The 16,927-nt window shown below is 28.4% G+C and overlaps 2 protein-coding genes across 3 annotated transcripts; both read right to left on the bottom strand.

Moving 5' to 3' along the window:
- Positions 1 to 5,596: 5,596 nt before the first annotated feature.
- Positions 5,597 to 8,823, bottom strand: LOC106755825 (SHUGOSHIN 2). 2 transcript variants are annotated; one of them, XM_022775618.1, is made up of 10 exons: positions 8,723 to 8,823; positions 8,441 to 8,615; positions 8,326 to 8,363; positions 8,104 to 8,212; positions 7,996 to 8,019; positions 7,807 to 7,875; positions 6,727 to 6,777; positions 6,526 to 6,616; positions 6,382 to 6,439; positions 5,597 to 6,146 (listed from the first exon to the last, which is right to left on the bottom strand). In XM_022775618.1, exons 2-10 carry the CDS (start codon positions 8,591 to 8,593, stop codon positions 5,873 to 5,875), a joined length of 867 nt encoding a protein of 288 aa, XP_022631339.1. In that variant the 5' UTR covers positions 8,594 to 8,615; positions 8,723 to 8,823; the 3' UTR covers positions 5,597 to 5,872. The 2 variants fall into 2 exon arrangements, with proteins under 2 accessions (XP_022631339.1, XP_022631337.1); XM_022775616.1 differs by having other exon boundaries at positions 8,441 to 8,809.
- A 1,639-nt stretch (positions 8,824 to 10,462) lies between these two features.
- On the bottom strand, positions 10,463 to 13,961 carry LOC106755819. The gene is made up of 12 exons (XM_014638034.2): positions 13,711 to 13,961; positions 13,323 to 13,506; positions 13,169 to 13,231; positions 12,951 to 13,056; positions 12,624 to 12,728; positions 12,468 to 12,544; positions 12,244 to 12,361; positions 11,986 to 12,061; positions 11,607 to 11,798; positions 11,197 to 11,314; positions 10,883 to 11,107; positions 10,463 to 10,802 (listed from the first exon to the last, which is right to left on the bottom strand). Exons 1-12 carry the CDS (start codon positions 13,782 to 13,784, stop codon positions 10,755 to 10,757), a joined length of 1,386 nt encoding a protein of 461 aa, XP_014493520.1. The 5' UTR covers positions 13,785 to 13,961; the 3' UTR covers positions 10,463 to 10,754.
- Between the last annotated feature and the right edge of the window lie 2,966 nt (positions 13,962 to 16,927).

The raw sequence follows: 16,927 nt of genomic DNA, 5'->3' as shown, positions 1-16,927 counted from the left end.
AGAATAATTAAAAGCATAGATATATTTTGATTTTGATATTTATTAGTGAAGAGTGAGGGTAGAAGGATTTTGTAGGGTATGGCCACATATTAAAAGCATCCAATTAATATAATATTCCTATGTAAATGGAAGAAGTAAATGGCATTAATGTGTTGTCCACTTGTGGGGTTCAAGAATTTGAGGAACTTTTGGCCTTTGTGTTGTCCCCTACGACAAAATATGGAATTAAGTGAGATAGAATCACACCAAATTTTCTTACAATCCTTTTATGTTATTAAAATAATCATAATACTAAATTACTAAGATTATTTACTACATAAATATTAACTCAATCACATAAACTTAAATGATTTAAAAATAAAAGAAAATTAATAAATTTTATTTAATACCTATATTGAATAGGGTATAATCAATATTAAATTAGAAGACGTGTATATGAGGTTATATTTTATGTTTCTCTAATTAAAATCCAACACGTTGCATAAAATCGTACATTTAGTTTTATTACCAAAGATAGACACTTTTCTTTGTTGACGCATCTTAATGTCGGGATAATGGTTATGAAAAGCATATAAAATAATATCAATAAAAGGAGAGGGAGATTATAATTATAATTTTCTTATAAATAATATGGAACAACTTGAGATTGTTGCAAACTTTATAAGTATTTGGGATTAAAAAACAAACAGAAAGTACAAGAAAAATTATTTTGATGATGGGTGCATTGTGAAAATTAAATAAATTAATATTAATTTTTTTTTTTTGCTATTTGTGCAACTGTAAATAGTAAATTTTATTAATGCCCTTTTATAACTAGGAATTAAACCTGAGATTATGAATTATAATAATGTCAAATAATTTGTGCGTTTAGCGATTGTCACCAAGAGATATTATCCACAAATTCATCATGAAAATTTCTAATTTGTAGACAATTTTAATTGATGAATCCATTACCAACAAATATTTGTATAAATAATTAAAATTCTAAAATTTGTTAATAAATTTTGTTTTATTGACAATTTTATTTTTGTCAATAAAATTTCATTAGTAATTTAACATTAGTATATACATTGTTAATAAAAAAAATTGACCAACCCTATTTCTTCTAACCTAATAGTAATAAAAAAAATAATTGTATGATTTAAAATTCATTTTCTACCTTTAACCTCACTAATCCTTAGTGAAGAAGAAAATATTATTACTCTTCATTTGCTATACTATGTTAGAAATAAACAAAATTTTCTCTAAATTTTTAAGATTCATTACATAACACATGAATCACTTGTTATACTAAAAAAAAAATACTTAACTTATCACTTTTGACGCTTTCTTCATGCAAATGAAGAAACATTAATTTCGCACATGCTCAAAGAATTTTTAAAAAAATTAAAAATTTTCTTAAATTTTCTATTAATACTTTTAAGAAAATTAAAAAGAGATGAATGTAAAAGGTGCACGCTTTACATCTACATAAAAATAAATAAATAAACGGATAATCATTTAACATCTTATTAAACACAATAATTAACATACATCAGAAGATAAGAATGATTAGAAAAACAGTGATTTTATATTTTTCAAAAATGAAAAAGTTAAAATTTTACACTATTTAGCCAGAAACTTTGTGACTAGACACATCTACATGGAATATTTTATGTCCTTTCATAATTTAAGGATACATATGGTATAATAGAACTACTTTATAAACTCTTGATGATAACAAAAGCAAGGAAAGAGAATGCTTAATTAATAATAGTTATTATGCTAAGAATCAAAAGTGATCTCAAAGTTAATAGTCTATATTTGAAAAAAATTATGGAATTTCTTTAAGAGAGTGATGAACTTAGTCTATATTTAAAGTTCTATTCTACACTTTTTTGACTCTTTTACACATATTACACCAATTATCTTCCTTTAAAAATCAATTTTATATACATTATGGATATACACATACTATTTATCTGCTTTGTGGGGGTATTGATAACGTCTCAAATTTAAGTGATAACGTTCTAATGGATTCTATAATGACATTGAAGTGACCTTAATCTTACATTTAGCCTCCAAACAAAACTTCATGCCTCATACCTCTTTTCACATTTTTCATTTTTCACTACTAAGAAAACTTTTTCCTTTTAAAGTTTGCATGAAGATAGTAAATATAACACTACTTTGTATTTATAAGCTTTAAACAAAATCACTAAAGAATATATATTTCGATTATTAATAATTTTGAAAAAGAAACTTTTATATCCATTATACTAAAAATAAAAAATAACAGTTTCAATATTAAGATAATAGGGTTAGAATTAATATTGTTCGTTTTAAAATTTAAATATTTGTTATAATTTTATCTTTAAAATATGTTTTAATAAATATAAATTTTCTTTGATATTAAATATTTTATATTAACTAGAAATAAACAAATTTACAATAAGACTAATCTTAATTCTTAGATTAACTTAATAAAAAAAATTATTCTTGCTTATATATTATAATTTAATTTTATCTTTAGGTAAATATTAAATCTTCAACTTACTTCTCTCTTAAAAGCATCATACATTTTACACCAATTATCAATTATGAAAATGGAAAAAGCCCAATAAAACATAGTATATGCAATATTGAAAAATTAAGAAGCAAATAATAATAAATTAGTGTGCACTTGAAAATCTTAAACAAGATGACGACCATACGTTACTTTCAAGTATGCAAATCTAAGATTTAATTATAATGCAGCATTTGAATGAGAAAGTTATGTATGCATATTGAATTATTGAAGTGGAAGATGAAATAAAATGAAAAGGGTTGGTGAAAAGAAACAAGAGGTAGTTTACAGAAGGTTTAGATTACATGAAAGACAGAATATACCTTTGATTAAATGTAAAGACATTATTGGATTAACAGAGAGAAACATATATAACACTTAGTCCAATGTTTGTGGGATCCTAACGGCTAATACCTGTCGGAAGGAACCCTAGAGAATCGTGGATGACAACTTTGTTTAAAACGCGTGGGCTCCATTTACTCAAAACAAATAAGATTACAAGATGAACAAAATAATCAAATTAATAGGAAAAATGGGTCATTAGAACCAATCCTTTATTTTTACTATTTTTTTTATTTATACTCTTTAGGTGGGTTGTCAATTCCATCACCAATCATATCATGTTTTTGCTGATCTTTGGAATCCCAAGCAGTCATTAACACAAAAGGGAGGGTCCCACTTAACCAAAGTTACTGTTAAATTAATGTAAATGTTGGATAATTAAAATCTGAATTCAAAATTGATCCTTCAATGGAATGTATTGGTGAGAATGGTAACCTCTCCTTCTAAGCAAACTCTTCTAGGATCATGACTTCAACAAGACCATCTTTGACCCACATGATCTATGTGAATTTATACAAAACTCAATCATGAATATATGTTACTTTTATAATATCAAATATAAGTTTATTTTGTTTTGTTTTTTAAGAAGGGAAAAAAAATAAAATAAAGCTGTCAATGTATTATTAAAAAATTTCTTAACATAAATATATGATTTTAAAAGAAGGTGAATTGTGAGAGGTTTTGGGTCTCGAAGTGTAGGAAATACGACGGCCGTTGGTTTTGTCGCATTGTGGGTGGGATTGCAGACAACTTAGATTGTTAGTTAACGTTGTTTGATACTGCCGCGTAGCCCAGTCTCATTTATTTGAAGCCGACATAATTATTGACCAATCTAATTAATATATGTGCTTAATAATATATATAGACATTTTAAATTATGATAAATGATACTTTTTAAATAAAATTAACACTAATCTGATTAAAAGAACATTTTAGATTTATTTAAAAAGTATTAAAATTTAATTAAATAAATATAGAGATGGAATTAAGTGAAAAAGAAATGTAAAGATTAAATTGAATAATGTAAAAAGAAAAGTAGTAATTAAAAGTTTTAAGTTGAGTGTATAAATGTGGGAGTTTTATATAGAATTATGATTGATAATGATGTTATATATTTTGTAATCGGAGTGTTTTATTGGTTGGAATGTGTGGGGACATTGTGCAATCCATGAAAGTTCAGGAGAGAATATTTATGTGTTGATTTGTGAAACAGTGATTAAAGAATGGTTATGATGGTGAGATTTTAGTGCAAAGTGGGGGAAAAAGGAAGATGAAGATCCAGGTGAAATCTGAGTATGATAAATCATAAGAAGAGACAGGGAATAAGAGGGAAGAATAATAATATAAGAGAAGGAAGATGATTGTGTAAAGAAATGTTATATTAGAGATAAAAATAGGAAGAAAAGGAAGAAGTAAGAGGATGTCCCACACGGTTTCTTGGTAAAGGGCTTCGTTTATTGAAGAACATGGATGATGCAATGCAACTCACACAAAGCAAACCACCAAACAACTCTGATATTGACTATTGAGTCTCGCAGCACATGCTTTCACAATTTCGATTCGCTCACATGTCGCTTGTCAAGAAAAAGTTCACATGCCTTTAAGACCTTTAAAGTGCTAAATCATTTCTTTCCATTTTTTTTTTTAAATTTTAATTTGGAATAGGCCTTTTCTTTCTACACCCCATTTGAAAAATCCTTCCTCACTGCACGACGCAACTCCTATCATTGTCTCTTCTCTCGTCATGGTCGCTGCACCTCTGTTTTTCACAGCACTCTGTGAGAGGAAGAAGAATAAGAGAGAAGGTTTGTTATGAAGAAAAACTCATTCGTCAAAACTCATTTATGTTTTGAAAAGCTCATTCTTGTTCAAAAACAGATTTCATGTGTTTCAGAAAAATTATTGTGGAAAGCTTATTCCTCAAGGTGTCATACTTGTTTTGGAAATCTTGTTCCAGAAAGCTCATTATGAACTGTATTTTATATGTTTCGAAAGCTTGTTTCAGAAATTTTTATTATAAAAGTCATGTTTTAGAAATTTCAAAATGTTTGACCGTGAAGATTTCCAAAACAGACACTTCTACAAAATTCAAAACGGTCATTTTAAAAAATATAGCTGCAGTTAGAAATTATAAGGTGCAGAATGAAAACCCCCTGGAATTTCTATAGAGTTCATCAATGTTTTGGACCACTTACAACAACTAAAGGCCCACGTATAATCCCTACAGCACATGATCCTGCAGCCCTTCGACCGAAAAAGATCATGTAATTCTAAGAAACAGATACTGAAACAATAAGGGAATCTCTTTAAACAGGTGATTCATCTATAAGAATATTCAAACCAATCATACATACACTAAAACACTTTTTATAAGTTATTTTAACTTACAACACAAAGCTTATACATTAAGTATAATTTAATTACGTCGTTTATCCAAACAAGCTTTAAATAGTGTATGATTGTAGATAAAGGAGAAAAGGGCAAAAGAATTGTCCATGATGATCAGTAAAGTTGTTCAACAATCTAAGAAAGTAAGCTCTCATGGATTATGGTCTCTTCTTTTACCTAGCCAATCAAATTACAATCAATATACTTTGTTGTCACATCAGATCTAATCCATCCAGCTTTGTGTTTTAAATTCAATAGGTTTTTTGTGTGGTTTTTCTTTAGACATATCAAGCAAGAAAATCACACTCCGGTTTAAGCGTGTAACATAAAAATGGTACTTTATCATTATATTTGAGGAACGAGGACGTAAATAACAATCTAGAAGAGACACGAAAAGGAAACATTCACCTAAGGCTCGTCGTCCTAAGTGACTGTTATTGTGAACTAACAAAAAATGGTGATAGCCAACGAACAAGGAACATAGGATACAATACAACATACGACATACACTGATCAACATCATCATAGGATACATATGTTAAATGATTAATTAAATAAAGAAAGTTATATATAATTCTATCGGTTATTTAGCTTAGTCTAATCTAATCTTCGCAGTTTGATATTTACCGGAACCTCCTTGTACGAATGAACCTTCTGAACTGCTCTTCGCAAGGGTCTTCCGAAAGAACATCTTGAAGCTTTATTCCTTAAATCATCAGAGCTTTCTCCTTTTTCAGTTTTTGAAGTTGGAGATCTCATCTTGTTAGGTACAGATTGAGTGACAAGATATGCATCCTCTAACTCGAACAAATTTTCTAGAGGTTCATGTTCATGGGTTTTGAACGTTGTAGAATGTCTCCTCAAACGTCTCCTATTTATCAAAAATTAAGGTGCATATCATTATGAACAATTTCCTATAAAATTATTACTTAGTTATGCTAATAATTTTTTCAGGTGCTTTTACAACATGCAACTCTTCATGCATCCATACATTCAACAAAAATAAATTAAGGTGTATTTGTTCAATGAGCTTGGGCGTGCATTGACCATCTTAAACTGAATTAACCTAAGAGACATTGATAGAAGTTGTTAAAGAGTGAACTAACCTATTTTCTTTAGCCTTGTCTTTGCCTTTATTCTTCGAAGCAGTTGAAGAAACGGTAGCTGCAGAGTTTCAAAACAAGCTTAAACCTTGTTGAGAAAGAAAAATGTAAGAAAATTTTTTCTTGAAGATGAGTTTTAGCATTTACATTTACTCCTTATCCGCCTTCTATTCATACATTTGCGTTGTTCATCATTGCTGTCTTCAGGAGATAGCTGCACTGTCTTTTCATCTCCTTCCTTGAGCCCATCGAAGCATAAAACAATAAAAGAATGAGGAATAACATTCAATATTCGCCAATGCCATCAAATTAGCAAACAAATAAGTGTAAAATATTTTTCTCAGGTACCTGTAACTTTGATAAGGTAGGATTCTCTTCGCAATCAATCTCCCCTTTATCCTGCAAAAATGGAAAGGTCCCAGTTCATTTACAATGATGATATGAGAATGAAAAAGAAAAAGAAAACAAAGGGAAAGCATTGTTTTAGGCTTTATCCTACATATTGCATTGGAATTTTTAGAGCTTAGACCACACACAGAATACCAAAATTTAACTCAATTCTATTAAATGTTAAATGCTTGTAAGGTTTATTTTTTTATTTTTTAGTTTTTATCCTTTTCACAAAAAAATGAGAATTCTTGCAAATAACGTATCGAGTATTGAAGACAGATGGCAACACACATGAATATGCACATGAGCAGCAATTTTTAGTTCAGGACAAAACACCAATCAAAATACTGGAAGGATAATTGCCGTGGGAAAACATTTTTTTCTTTGAATTTTACAATTTTACAAAAATTATACGCACAAACACTTCACATAAATGCTGAATCACATAAATGCTGAATCTTTTCTAAAGAGTTGCTTACTTCATTTATGCAATTTTTTTGGAGTAGCGTTAATGCACAAAAACTACACATAAATTAATTAACGGATGATGATCACAATTTAAAAAGTAACACCTGCAATTCATTTAAAAAATGTAAGTCATAATGAAAAAAAAGTTACCTATATTTTCATTATTCTTTTTTTTTTAAAAAATTCCCATAACATGTCAAGATACGAAATAACCATGGCTTTTATCTAAAAGCTTAAACATACGAGACTACTTAAAGAATTTGAGTTCAATTCTTCTTTAAACCAACAATGTATAAATGGTAGATCAAGCATCTCAACACTTATTCCTCCCAAACCACAATAAATTATGATTGTAGACCATTAAATGTCTGGGGGTCTGGATGAATCTCTGATAAATAACCAAAAGTTTCAATTCATAAAAAAGACTTAATAACATATGATGGTCTGGTATATCATGCAATAACTTCTCCAACCATATTTTCTTCCACAGAACATTCTATGCACGAAGTAAGGTAAGCACGTAACTGAGCACATAAAGTAACAGAAAATCTAGCTCAAAGCATAACAAACCTGCACATTCATGTTCTTTCCTTTGATCAAAGCAGCCCTCCACAAAATTTCATGCTGCAGAGTTTTAATCTGAAACAACCATCATCCAATTCAAAAGAAAAAGAAATGAATCTCAAAATGCAATTTGAGTAGCACTCCACAAACAAATACATTTAGAGAACTGAACCAACTCACTCACTAATGACTCACCCTTTCCCTCCCCATGTTAAGCTCCTGCAAAATTAACCAAAAAGAGTTACCATCACCAGCAATTAACCACGCCAATTAACAAAACACTTGTTCCATTCCAAAACTAACCGCTAACATGTGACTATTTGACTGCGCGAGGTTCCAATTTTGGAGTTGCAGCTTCTTCACATCGCCTCTCAGCCTCTGCAGCTCCGCGCCAGTCACTTCAATCATTTTGCTGTTCAATTTTAGTCAAGACAAATTAAAAACAAGTAAATTAAATTAATAAGTAATAACACTACAGTTCATTGCTTCTAATTCTCGGATGGTAAAACTCGATAGTTTATTTACTTTCTTTCCGCAAGGAGTTGGATCAATGCCGTTCTTTCCTGCATCAGAATTCAACCAAACAATTAATAATAATTGAAAAATAAAAAGAAAAGGAAAAAGTAGTAAATAAATGCACCTTGAGGAGTTGTTGAATGGAATTGTTGTCAGAGGGAAAGGAGTGAAGTTGTTGGGAGGGAGCGTTGTTGGCGTTGTTGGTGATGTCAGAAAGCTTCTTCCGCATTAAGCTTCCGATGGATTTCTTCGCCATTTTCTCCGCTGGCATGCTCATGCTTCTACTACGACCACACCACCTATTTGATTAATTGCAACTTGTTCATTTGAACGGAGTGTGGAAAGTGAAGAAAGGGAAGGAGTGTGTTGGAAGAAAAACAAAGCGAAAAGCGCAAAAGTAACGAACCAAGGACACTTCACTCCGTTCCTAGCCTAACGGCTTCTTTAACTGAAACTACCGTTACGACATCCGAACCTAATTCAAAGCCTTCCGAACCTCCCTTTCAAAAGGTCACAGGCGGGTTACCCTATCGTCCTACACTGTTCCAAAAATTTTGCTTTAATATTGGTTACTGATTTTGAAATACGACTTTATGGGTTCAGTATTGTTCTCTTAAGATGTTTTCTTCATTTTAATTTTTTTTTCTTGAATTTTCTAAGTGATAGATTATACTTGTTAAAAATCATATATTTTTTTAAATGTTTAAATGTTTCTAAAGCTTAAAATCATATATTTTTTAATAAATCCTTTAAAATTTTAAATTGATTTTTTTCTAAATAATAAAATATTATTTTATCGTCGATTTTATTTTATTATATTACATATTCAGGATTTACTTAAAAAAGTTAAATTGCTTCTACAAAACATTATTATTTAAGAATAGAAATCAATATTTTTTTCTTAGTCTATACTTAAGTGTTAATCAAAAGTATGTAAAATTATGAATTGTTTGGAGTTCTTTATAAATAAAAAGTTGTAAGTTGTTTAGTAATTAGGTGACATTAAAAAATTACAAATCATAATTTTTAATTTAAATATATGAAATAATGTACGTGAAATGTTTTTATTAGATGTTTTCTGTGTTCTCAGAATTTTTTATTAAACATATAAAATTGATGAGAAAATAGAGAATTAATTTGTTTCTTTAGTGAAAGCGTGTGAAGATCATTTTCTCCGTTTGCATAGTGATTTACAGCGGCTGAGGTGTTTAGAGTATTTTTGGTGTTTTATGAATTTTAATGAGCTTTTTTGGGTTGTTAATATGATATTTAATTTATACCCTACTATCTGAGAATTGAGACATTGATAACTAATTTATTTGTACAATTTTTTAATAGGAAAGTTTTTTAATAATTTTCTTAACAACTTTTTTATAATGGAAATTGTAATGAACCTATTTTAAATATTTTTTAAAAATAAATTTAAATAGACAATAAAATAGTTACACGTATTTTATTATTAAAAAATTATTAAAAAGTTATTAATATATCATGATCCTTTTTAATATTTACCAATTTGTAATGTATTTTAAATATAAATCTAATTGGTCTATTACATTTATTTGTTTAAACTTAGAAATACACCTTAGCATCTCTAATCATATACTCCTAAGAAAAAAATGTATTAAAGCTGAAATAAATGGTTTAAATTTTTTTAAAAAACAAATTTTAAATTTAACTAAATCATATAAAATCGACTTGATAATTAAAATTTGTATTTATTTATAAATTTTAAATTTCTTTCACAATATCAAATTAACAAATAAACTTTAAATTTAACTAAATTTCACAAAACTAATTATAAAATAATATTCACATTCATTTATATGTAAACTCAATTTTATTTTTAATTAATAAAACACTTACAATAAAAATAAAATTAAAAGAGGAAAGATAGTCAACCTATTTATTTTATTTTATGATATCACTCATTCACATCATTTTCTACAATTTATATTTATTGACATTCATTTTTTTTTCTAAATGATACATTTGAATTTTATACTTTTAATTAAATTTCTTTTAATTGATTGAGCAAAATTGTAGAGAAGGAACAATAGACCTACTAGAAAACAAATTTCCTTGTGTTCTGTTTTTATTTCAAAGTAAATTATTCCATAGCGTTTTTGGATTAATAAACTCCAAGTTAAAATATTGCAGTAATTTTTTAATTACTTGCATGCAGTTTGCAGGTTCCACAACTTTGCCATCTAGGAACATTGAATTGCCATAAAATAAGAGACAGACAGAAAAGGATGTTCAGAAAATAAGGTACTCGTGGATTTTAATATAAGATACTGTTGGACATTACCACAAAGTACATGTCTTTACAAGTAACTTTGATCTCACCCAACATTCTTTCTTTTCTGTGGTTGGAGAAATTATACATGAATTGATTCTGGGGATAGGTAGGAGGCTAAAGATATACTTGAAACCAATCATTTGTAGATGGAGAAGTGCAGAAGATATGAAGCTCTGTGACGAACCTGTAAAACAACATTATTTATGTACATGAAATCACTCTGCAACCAAATCAGTGTTAAAAATAGAAAGCTCTTTCCTTTACCTTAGATGCATATGAACGTAGGTTGGTGGCTGAAATTAAGGTGGAACAATTTTGAAGGTAAAGACAGAACATCTCATAGATTACTGGATTGTCTTCGATTGATGAGTTGCATAGAACCCAATTCTCTGTCAAAACTAAGTTAATGAACATTTTGTAGAAGTCACAACTTTTGTCTTTGAAATTAATTTCTGTAAGTGATCTGAGAACCTCTTCTCCACTGTTAACCTGAGGAAAAAACCATTTTCAATTTCCAAAAAGTTTTTAAATAAACTTTTTATATAAATAAACTAGCAACAGAAAGGCAAGTAGCATACTCCATGAAAACAAGAAAGCAGTGTTTGATGAGCAACGGCACTCCTAAGTTGCTTGCAACGAGATGTAGCTTCTGATATACATTCAATAGTCTGGATGCAATTCAAATCCTTTGAGACTCTACACATCCAAGACAGCAAGATAAGAGAAAGCCAATGAGCAAGATCTAGAGAACAAATATCAGCATGCACATCAACTTGTTTATTTACAGTGCATAGTTTGGTCATTAATTCAATTGTGATGAACCCATACAAAGAACTCGAGAATGATAAGCAGTCCTTAGCTTGATTACATTCGGATTTTCTGTTATATAAAAAAATTTCTATTTTTTAAAATCTGTTTTTTTTTTTTTGTTGCTCTTAAGACATCAAAAGTAATATCACTGACAAAAAATATATTTATATGCTGTTACCTGCAAGCAATGAATTTAGCTATGTTCTCACAACTTGAGCACCATTCCTGGTCTGTAAAATAATTGACAATCGCTTCCATGCAGTCCTTTAAAAGCACCAACAAACCCAGAAACTGGCGATCCAGGAATAGACAAATAATAATTTCAACTATCTCTTCAGCTTCTGCAGTAGAGAAGATTTCCTTTTTACTCCTGCAATGAGAATCAAGAGATATGAGTTCACACCATCGTACTTTCAAATATTGTCACTTGAATCATCAAAAGGCTATCAAATCAAGGCTGCCATAAACTCAAATGATGACTAGTAAAAGAGTCAAATAAAAGAAAAACCATACAGTTGATCATTTAAGTAGACTCACTGATATTACTTGTTCCTTACCTTATCAGACTACAAACGGTTACAAATCTGATCCAAGCTCTAGTGTTTTGAGGTGGTCGTCTTTCAATGTCAGAATCTGTAAAAGACAAACATGTAGATTGTTCTTAGAAGATTGCAATCAATGTGGCAAGATATTAACAATTCTACTGAAACACTTTGGAGTTAAGACTCACAGTGTTGACACTTAACTAATATTAGTTTACAACAATATGTAAAGCACGGTGGAGAGATAAACTGGTATAGATATAAGAGAATAACCTAAGTTATTTGGTTCTGAACTGGAAGAAAATTTAAAGAGAAACCCGTAAATGTCCAGAGCTCTTCTTAAATCTGCATATTNAGGAAACCAATCAATTTTGAGCGGCATTTGATTGACCTGGTAAAAGATTGTTGTGAACTATAAGATATAGCATCAAAAGATAAATATAGGAATTAAAATAAACGTATAACTTTATCAATGGTGCCATAACAAACAAGTTTACCTCCTCTTCAGAAGAAAGAATAGCACACCAAAAGTCGGTGGAAGAGTTAAAGAGCTCTTCTTTTGATGAATATAACACTGAAAGAACAAAGTTAAACAGTGGGATGACGAAGATTGCTGGTATATTCATGTATATTAACTATATGTTTTCACTCACTTGTGTTGAACGCCCAGATAGCTACTGATTTTTCTACATGACCACACAGAAAAACTAATTTTGAAAGCCAGCCATTAACTAGTAACCCTTCAAGAAATATATCTCCTGCAAAAACATATAATAGTAACTTGTATTCGTATAACCACTGAAAAACAGGTATAAAGTTTCCTATGATAGCATATAAGCAGTACTTTGAGCTAAATATGGCTTCACTCAAAAACAGGTATAAAGTATTTTGCCATACAAAAAATAGATGGTTTCTTAACATTATAAAATAACAAAAAAACAGAAACACCATTGCTTTATAAAACAAGAGAATGCATCAACCTTTGTCCACATTCAATTCCACCACAGAATTTAGCTTGTTGTTCAGAAAGGAGTGTAAAAGGTTACAGCATCCGAGATCAGGAAACTCCACAGGGGGGAAAGGTTTCTGCAATACACAACATGAAAAGATTAAAACCTATAGCATTCAAACAATGAAGAGATAAAAGTAGCAAGCCACGTACAGAGAATGACTGCTAAATTTGACTTAGTACAATAACCTTATCTCCAAAAACCTTTACTCCCCAGGGTGGAATGTCTTCTTCTTCACCAAAAGCTTTCAACTGGAAAGAAACTCCCAGTATTCAGAAACAAACAATACCAATTGCTAAGTACACAGAAACTTAGAGATAAGAACAGGTAAAAAGATTGTGCCTGCTTGTGACATTTCTCAACTAGCCTAGTCAACTTGGCTTCCTTGCTATCTTCGTCATCGTAGGAAGTTTTACTCTTCTTTGCCTTAGTATTGGCCTTTGTCTGCTTATTCCTCCTCTCTAGAAGCTTGTTCTGTTCTCTGTAATGATCTTGAAGAAGATCATCCAACCCAATAACTTTCTTCCTGGTTGGAATACAAATTTAAAGTACTTGTTATCATCCACACTTTGAACAAACCAAGGAAAACCCAGATAACGCAAAACATGAATTATCATAAAAACTGCAAAAGAGGAACTAAAAACCCTAAACCCAGAAAATAAAAAAAGATAAAAATTAAACCTTTGAAGGGTTGAGGCAAAAAGTAACAAATTTTGTGGAAAAGGATTACCTTTTATTTTTAATTGCATGAGATTTCAGAAGGTCATCTTCTACCTCGAAATCCAAAGGGTCGTTCATATCCATCACAGAGTTCCGAGTTGGAATTTGATATTGGCAGTTTGAAAAGTTGCACAGTTATGTGAGAGAAGCGGCAACGTCATCAAGCAAATGTATTTTTATGTTCTGGGCAACGTATTTTGATGGGTTTCCTTTGCTTGAGTCCATCACATTTTGGAGGGAAAATCTTCTTGTCTTCTTCCTCCATAATTTCGGGATATGGTGGGCTTAAAAATTGGTTTGGTTAAAAAAAAAACAGACTTAAATGAGTTATTATAAATAATAAAAAGATATTTAAATTTTGCAAAGTAAGAAAAAATAAATATAATTTAAATCTTATTATTCGCACACTAAATAGTGTATGATATGATTTAATTGAATATGAGCGAAAATATATAATATAACATACTTATTGTGTTTTATCTTAATTACTGATAAGTGAAAACACACAAGTTTCTTTGTGTGTATCTACTTTTCTTTTAATTTAACAAAAGTTTTTAAAAAATATTTAATTATTGAAAAATTATTAATAAACTATGAAAAGATAATTATAAAAATAAATATTTTTTATGATTTTATCATAAGTAATTTAATTATTATGAGCAATTATTTAAATTTAAATAGGTAATTACTAAAAGGGTAAAAGTGATTTTTTTTAATTTGAGTAATAATTTAAATTTAAAAAAGTAGTTATTAAAATGGTAAAATTGGAAGAATTGTGCACACCAAAAAATAAATCTTATAATTACAAAAGAAAAGTTATAATTTTATCATAAGTAATTTTATTATTATGAATAATTATTTAAATTTTAAAAAAAAAGTAATTACTAAAAGGTGAAAGTGAAAAATGTTTTTATTTTTAATTTTGAGTAATTATTTAAATTTTAAAAAATAGTTATTAAAATGGTAAAATCAAAAGAAAAATGTGTACAAAAAAATCTCTTTATTAATGACTAGTAAAAATACATGTACATGTGTTCCGATTTTTTTAATATGATCGACTGTGATTAAACCATAAAAAATTCATAAAAGAAAAACTTATAAATACATGATAAAAGTATAGTTATTGAGATTTTTTTTTACCATGCATTTATTAACATATATACCCAATCAATGAATATATCCAAACAGAAAGAAAAAAAGTTCAAGAGTGGAAAAAACTGCTTTTAAGTATACACTTGAAATATTTATTTTTGTCAATACTATTTTGGCATTTTTTATATAAGTAATTTTACTTTTTAACTCTATCATAAATATAATTCTATCATTACAATTGTATGAAAAAATTATTTATCATAATATAATTATTTAATGTTATTTGACATGAATTTTGTTTACCACTGAAAGTTCAAAAGATTAAATATTTATACTAAACTTTAATTATTATTAGTTAAACTTTTGTTTATCTACATAATTTTATTCAAATTGTTAGGAATGGACAAATGAAACTGTACTGTACTGCTAAAAATTATACTGAACTAGAAATTATTTTGTTTAAACTGAATTGTAAAATAGTTCAGACAAATTGAATTGAACTGTTTTTTGTTTTATCAAACTGAACTTAACTGTACAACTAAACTACTAACTATACTAATTTTAAACTGAATTATACTAATTTTTAAACTAAGTAGTATAACAATACATGTTCTTTTTAATTAATATTATACACACACGTTATATGTAACTTAAAAAATATAATAATATAAATTATGTTTTTTTTATTTATATACATTATATGTTTATTGATAAAAATATATAAATTGTGATAAAAAAATTTTATTTTAAAAAATTAATTATTATTTTTTTTATATAAACTGTTTCTTTTATTAATATTTTATTATTAAATAACGTTTTTTTACAAGACGAAGTAGTTACTAGAGAAGAGGGAAGAGTAGATACAGTTCTCACAACTGAACTGAAACGGTTATAAGTTCAGTTTTTAAAAATTTAACGATAAAATAGTATTATGAACTTTTAGAAAGAGTGAACCAGTATTTTTAGTATAATATAATACAGTTAACTATAGTACAGTACATATAAGTTATTTTTGCTCAACCCTACAAATTGTATATTATAGTTTTTATTAGTGTATAAAAAATATTAACTGGAAATTCACATGTGAATTAATTGGAGAAGGTAAATAAGCAAGATGAATATAATAAGATAATAGGATTAAACTACGTCCAAGCATGCAACAATCACGTCCTCAACATGCTATGAAACTTCGTAAAAGATCTTAAAGATTGTATCAAGATGAAATTTAGCCAGCAAATATAGAATAATGCAAAAACATTACTCTAAAAGAATGTTTCCCATCTTCAGTAACTCAAGAATAAGTTTTTTAGCCAATCTACAATTTTAGAAAGGGTATGTATAAGCATAAACAAGGAAAAGTAGCATGATAGAGAGACCTAATAATCTCAGGAAACAACTTCATAAATTTAGCATCCTCATAGCATTGCATTTGTACATTTTTTATAATGTGTTTTATTTCCAGATTTTAGTTTCAATCTTTTTTCCATTTCAACATTTCTTATTATAAATTAACCTTTTTATGCCAAATACAGGAAGTGAACACGATGATGATGGTTGGTTTGGATAAGTTACAAGAAGGTCTTTATAATGTAGTCACTCAAGACAATTCTAGCTTCACTCCTGATCTCTCTTTGTTGAATCACATTTCCCTTTCTACAGTCAACAACAACAAGCATTTTCGTTTGGGACACTTGTCAGACAAAAGACTCTCAATTCCCTTTTATTTCAAAATATAGTAATGAATCATGTGATGTTAGTCATTTAGCTAACAAAAACATTTGTCTTTTAAATGTATAATATCGCAGCGTAGAAAAGACAGTTATAAAAACAACTAATATTATTTCACTAATAAATAAAAAACATTTTTCTAAATAGCAATAAACTTGTCTTAGTAAAGAGATATGATATCCTTTTTAGATAAAGCATTAAGTATTATGTCTCTTGTCTTAATTTATATTTTCTTAAATTTATAATTCTTTTACCAAAATTAAAGTTTATATATATCTAATTTTCTGTCTTATTTTATTGTTTGTTGTAAGGAGTTAGAAAATAAAGTATTAAAGTAGATATGTGTATTAAAATAATGAGACCAAGTATTTATTTTACAATAAAGCGATAATATAAATAGAAATTAT

Source organism: Vigna radiata, chromosome 2, assembly GCF_000741045.1.
Source record: "Vigna radiata var. radiata cultivar VC1973A chromosome 2, Vradiata_ver6, whole genome shotgun sequence".
Lineage (NCBI taxonomy): Eukaryota > Viridiplantae > Streptophyta > Magnoliopsida > Fabales > Fabaceae > Vigna > Vigna radiata.
This window is presented reverse-complemented; position numbering and strand designations above follow the sequence as displayed.

Bases quoted from the DNA above. Each gene is read 5' to 3' on its own strand.
- LOC106755825 (XM_022775618.1), bottom strand. From the start codon at position 8,593: ATGAGCATGCCAGCGGAGAAAATGGCGAAGAAATCCATCGGAAGCTTA. The intron at 8,020-8,103 runs GTTAGTTTTGGA...TTAATTTTGCAG, and splicing joins CAAATAGTCACATGTTAGCG to GAGCTTAACATGGGGAGGGA. The intron at 6,147-6,381 runs GTTAGTTCACTC...TTTGATAAATAG, and splicing joins GACAAGGCTAAAGAAAATAG to GAGACGTTTGAGGAGACATT.